The sequence below is a fragment of the Giraffa tippelskirchi genome, chromosome 7 (assembly GCF_054371585.1).
Source record: "Giraffa tippelskirchi isolate mGirTip1 chromosome 7, T2T-mGirTip1v1.2.pri, whole genome shotgun sequence".
NCBI lineage: Eukaryota > Metazoa > Chordata > Mammalia > Artiodactyla > Giraffidae > Giraffa > Giraffa tippelskirchi.
In genome coordinates, this window is record NC_137281.1 from 98,911,899 (window position 1) to 98,917,186 (window position 5,288).

The following is a 5,288-nucleotide window of genomic DNA, read 5'->3' on the forward strand; positions in this document are numbered from 1 at the left end:
GGACTATTTTCTGTGTGTCCTGTCATCTTTTTGTGTGTGGGCTCACACAGAGAGGCTCACTCCGCTTTATTTGTGGGGGAGGGCTCCTTCTTAACCACTGCAGTGCAGGGACTCACTGAGGCCAATAAGCCAAGAGGACAGGAAAGGGCGAGGGGGCAGGGTGGAAAGCAGCAGGAGAGGACACAGAGGGAATGGCAACTTGGAGATGACTTCTAATCGTGGTAGCTGGAGCCACCTGCCTGGGCTGAGGGGAATCCATGGGTCGCCAGTTCTCACCTGGCTGGTGACTTGGGAACTTGGCTCCAAGTGGTTGCATGGTGAAGATACTACCTCATCACCTTCGGTCATGCCCCTGGAGACCTGGTCAGCAGAAACTGTTTGAGAACCTTGGCATCTTCCAGCTGTCACTTGTGAGGAATTGAAGGCCGCATCATGAGGCAAGGACTGAAACCTCCTGGACCATTGGTTCAGTCAATCCAGCCCTCACCCCAAAGCCTCAGTGTTGACTGTGTCCAAGGTGGGACAACTTCTAAGGCTTGTGGGGGCGGGTTCCTTGCAGGCAGTTAATGCTGCTCAGCCGTCTCCTGCATTTTGTAAGCACGTCTGGGTAGGTGTATTTCCATAGAGGTTATTAGTGATACAAACACCACGGTGGACATACTGTAGCACTGACATCAGTGTGCTGCCCACAAGAGTCCCGTGAGATGGGCGGTATCCTATCATTTTACAGACAGGAAACTGGTGTGGAGACAAGTATTTTGTCCAGGGACTCCTTCAGAGTAAGTGGCTATTCCTGTATTCAGACTGCCTCACTGACTGCTAACAGAAAACTGCTCAGAGAAATGAACACATGTGACCCATTTAGCAAAAACTTTCTCAAAGTTGTTTTTTCCTCTCCTGGTATAAAAGACGTTGTTCAGTCACTTTAGTCGTGTCTGACTTTTGCAACCGCATAGACTGTAGCCCGCCAGGCTCCTCTGTCCATGGGATTTCCTAGACAAGACTACCGGAGTGGGTTGCCATTTCCTTCTCCAGTGGATCTTCCCAACCCAGGGATCGAACCTGCGTCTCCTGCATTGGCAAGCGGATTCTTTACCACTGAGCCACCTGGAAAGCCCATAAAAGTTGTACTTATTGTTTTCTTTTTTTAAAAAGATTTCATTAGAAATAATCCCACTACCAGAAATCTACCTTCAGTGCTCTTGGAAACAAGGAGCAGTTTAGTGAGGCGTGAACCCTGATGCAAACTTCTAAATCAGTGAATGGTGCATCCTGAGATGCACTCTAGCATTCATACTGGGAGTAGGAATTCTGCTCTGAGGAGCTGAACGCCTCCAGGCTTCCAATTCCTGAGGACTCCTCATCCTCTGAATTCCTCTCATCACTCACTCAACTCAGAGCCTCTGGCATCTTCTTTGCCATTGCCCCCTCAGTACAGTGTGTTCTGGGGTCAGCTGCTTTCTCCCTCCCCATTTGTGCTCCACTAATCTCAGGAGGATTGTGATTGGGAATTTAGGTTTTAGAGTCAGACCAATCCATGTAGAGTCTCAGCTTCCCTGAGCCTCTCTTGTTTCTCGAGGTGCTCAGTGGGAATAAACAGCATGGCCGTGACAACTAGAGATGATGAATACAGAGCACTGATGACACCTGCCTCAACTACTGTGGGCACTACTCTGTTTCAGAGCCTCGCTGGCCGCCCACTTGTAACAGAGTGAAGTGTGAATACACTTCAGATCAGTAAAAACTTGTCCACTGACATCCAAGTCTTTCCCTGTCACCGCTTCTAGTCTACATGGCTAGCCTGGTGGGGCTGAGCGCACAGTTTGGCTCCAGGCAAGGAAGTTGCTACTCAGTGGCCCCAGCTCCTCACCCTTCAGATGTGTGCTGATAACACCAGTAGTCATGAGGTACCAACTTGTCACTGGCCCCTCGCCAGAGAGTGTCCCAGCTCTTCAAGCCTGAAGGAGGGAAGACGAGTGAAGATTGCGTTTCAAGACATCTAAGCATTACCCAATGGATAAACACTGTAACCACTAGGTGCTGTTTTAAATCTTAAGGGTCACCATAGAGCTGATCCATTATCACTGCCCGACAGTCTAGTTGCTTTTTATTGGAGTAGCCAGGACACAGCAGATAGGGGAGCACACGGACCTCCAGAATTTTGGGACTTGGGCGGGGAGAAGTGTGGGTGCAGCCGCCCCTTGCCTCCAGACCTGCTGGAGTAAGGGCTCGGCCGGGTCAGAGGGTGCAGCGGCCGGGCACTGCGTGCAGCTTCTGTCCGTCCAGCTTCCTGAGCACGCGCTGCGCGGGAGAGGGAACCGCGGCCTCGGTCTTTTCTGCTTTTGGGGCCTCGGCAGCTTTTGTGCCCGAAGGCCAGAGGACCAGAGCGACCCTGGCTCAGGCGCCCTTAACAGGGTGGGGGTCCGCACGCGCCCTTCCAGCCCGCTCACTGCAGGGGGGCCCGCCCCTCTCCCCGCCCCTGGCCTGGGCCCGCCCCCGCGCCTGTGTCACAGCAGGGCCGGGGGAGGAGAGCGGCCGGGCGGGACATCCGGCCCAGGTCCCTCGCCGCGCCCGCGCGCTGCCCGCTGCCCGCCGACCGCTTCGGCGCCGCATCTCGGGAGTGGGCCACCCCGCGCGCGCCGGGGGCCTCCAGCCAGCGCTGCTCTCCCGGATCCCTTCCGGACTCCGCGGGTCCAAGCTCTCGGGCACGCCCCCAGCCCAAGCCCGCCTCCCGGACAGCCCTCGGAGCAGCCGGGCCCACGCAGGCCCCCGCCCCGGGAGCACGATGTTCCCCCGCCCGCTGACCCCGCTGGCGGCCCCAAATGGCGCCGAGCCCCTGGGCCGGGCGCTGAGGCGGGCACCCCTGGGCAGGGCCCGGGCTGGGCTGGGCGGGCCGCCCCTGCTGCTGCCGTCCATGCTGATGTTCGCGGTGATCGTGGCTTCCAGCGGGCTGCTGCTCATGATCGAGCGGGGCATCCTGGCCGAGATGAAGCCCCTTCCCCTGCACCCTCCCAACCGCGAGGACGCGGGCTGGCGCGGGACGGTCCACAGGCCTGGGAGTCTGTCCCTGGATGAGGGGGACTCGGATCTGCAGGTGAGGCAGGACGTCCGGAACCGGACCTTGCGGGCAGTGTGCGGACAACCGGGCATGCCCCGGGACCCGTGGGACTTGCCGGTGGGGCAGCGGCGCACCCTGCTGCGCCACATCCTCGTGAGTGACCGCTACCGCTTCCTCTACTGCTACGTGCCCAAGGTGGCCTGCTCCAACTGGAAGCGGGTTCTGAAGGTGCTGGCGGGCGTCCTGGACAACGTGGACGTCCGCCTGAAGATGGACCACCGCAGCGACCTGGTGTTCCTGGCCGACCTGCGGCCTGACGAGATTCGCTACCGCCTCCAGCACTACTTCAAGTTCCTGTTTGTGCGGGACCCCTTGGAGCGCCTTCTCTCCGCTTACCGCAACAAGTTTGGCGAGATCCGAGAGTACCAGCAGCGCTATGGGGTTGAGATCGTGAGGCGGTACAGGGCTGGAGCGGGGCCCAGCCCTGCGGGGGACGATGTCACCTTCCCCGAGTTCCTGAGATACCTGGCGGATGAGGACCCCGAGCGCATGAACGAGCATTGGATGCCCGTGTACCACCTGTGCCAGCCTTGTGCGGTGCGCTATGACTTTGTGGGCTCCTATGAGCGGCTGGAGGCAGATGCCAACCAGGTGCTGGAGTGGGTGCGGGCACCGCCCCATGTCCGATTCCCAGCTCGCCAGGCCTGGTACAGGCCAGCCAGCCCCGAAAGCCTGCACTACCACCTGTGCAGTGCCCCACGTGCCCTGCTGCAGGACGTCCTGCCCAAGTATATCCTGGACTTCTCCCTCTTCGCCTACCCACTGCCTAATGTCACCAGGGAGGCCTGTCACCAGTGACCATGGGTGTGGGCCTGCAGTTGTTGGGGACTGGTTTTGACAATGCCAGCTTCTATGTTGCCATACAGTGAAACCCTGGCTCCAGTGTTTCTCTTTGTCTAAATGCCTAGCTGGAAAGGACTGCCCTTGGAAGTTCCTTGTCCAGGGCGGGTGCCCACAGTGGCTCAGATGACAAGGTTGGACAGGTGGCCTGGTGCTCTCCATAGGGGCGTTTCTTGGGAGTCAGTGTGATCCTTCTTGCCTTGGCAGGGCAAGATACCAGTTTTTCTAGTGAAGCAATACATCTCTTAAGACTGGCTCCACGGCCCTGCCTGCAGGGATTTTACTGTCCACTTGATCAACCTTAATTTAACCTGTAGCCAAACCCAGAGGTGGTGCTAACCAGGAGCATGACTGGAGCTGGGGGCCATGTGGCTCTGATCTCCCATTCATCCACTTCATGTGCCTTAGGGCTGGAGTCAGTTGTGCCTTATAAATGACTTCTGTATTGTTCTGCTTCAGACTTAGAATTTCCTATACTTGCCAGGTTCTTTCCATTTTTTTCCAAGGAAAGGAAAACTGAAAGGGCCCCTGCCTGGTAGCTCTAGTACCTGGCCCTGCAGCATCCAAAGACCCCTGTGCCCAGCCTCTTCTTGGGACTCTGGGCGCTTTCTCCCATCCCCCAGGGTTGTGACTGTGGCTGGTGTATCTGGCTGCCACTTTTCTGATGCATTTATTTAAAATTTGTACTTTTTGATAGAACCTTTGAGAAGGCTTTGTTTTCCTAATAACTGAATTTTTTAATAAAGCCATTTTGTATACAAGGTAGGTATCTCTGATTCTCCCTCTGAGCTCCTGTGTGTCCACCAAGTGCCCCTGATGTCCCTCTTCCCAGGACAGGGGAGGGAGCTTACAGGTAGAGAAAGTTTTCACTTGCTAGGGCTAATGCAGTGGGCCATCGTCATACCGTGGAGCCTTTGAGAGCTTCCTATAAGCCATACCAATCACTGACTCAGCTTCTGGGGCGCCACCATTAAGAAAGGCCCCAGGCCTAGAGCACATCTACACAATTATTCCCTGAAGGTAAGTAAAGATATTCCTCCTCTTAGGCAGGAATACTTCTTGACTGAGGAGGCCCTCAGTTGAAAAGGAGGATCATTGCATGAGCCAGGTAAGGTTATTACTGGCATTGAGAATTATAAGGAAGGCAAGGAGGTTGAGTGGAGGGGCCAGCTTTTGTTGACTTAGATTCAGAGGAAGTTGTGGGCAATGTGGGAGGAATACGATCAGGGTAGTAGAGGACAGGCCTCAGTGTCTTATTCAGCTTCTGCTCTCCAGAGGCCCCCAGACCCACCAGGGGATGGAGAACAGGAGGCAGGGCCAGCTAAGCCCC

At 56.3% G+C, this 5,288-nt stretch overlaps 1 protein-coding gene across 1 annotated transcript; it reads left to right on the top strand.

The window, feature by feature from the left end:
• The first annotated feature begins 2,555 nt into the window (after window positions 1-2,555).
• On the top strand, window positions 2,556-4,719 carry CHST14 (carbohydrate sulfotransferase 14). Its single transcript, XM_081505884.1, has one exon. The coding sequence runs from the start codon at window positions 2,786-2,788 to the stop codon at window positions 3,914-3,916; it is 1,131 nt and encodes a 376-aa protein (XP_081362010.1). The 5' UTR covers window positions 2,556-2,785; the 3' UTR covers window positions 3,917-4,719.
• The last annotated feature ends 569 nt before the right edge of the window (window positions 4,720-5,288 follow it).

Bases quoted from the DNA above. Each gene is read 5' to 3' on its own strand.
- CHST14 (XM_081505884.1), top strand. From the start codon at position 2,786: ATGTTCCCCCGCCCGCTGACCCCGCTGGCGGCCCCAAATGGCGCCGAG.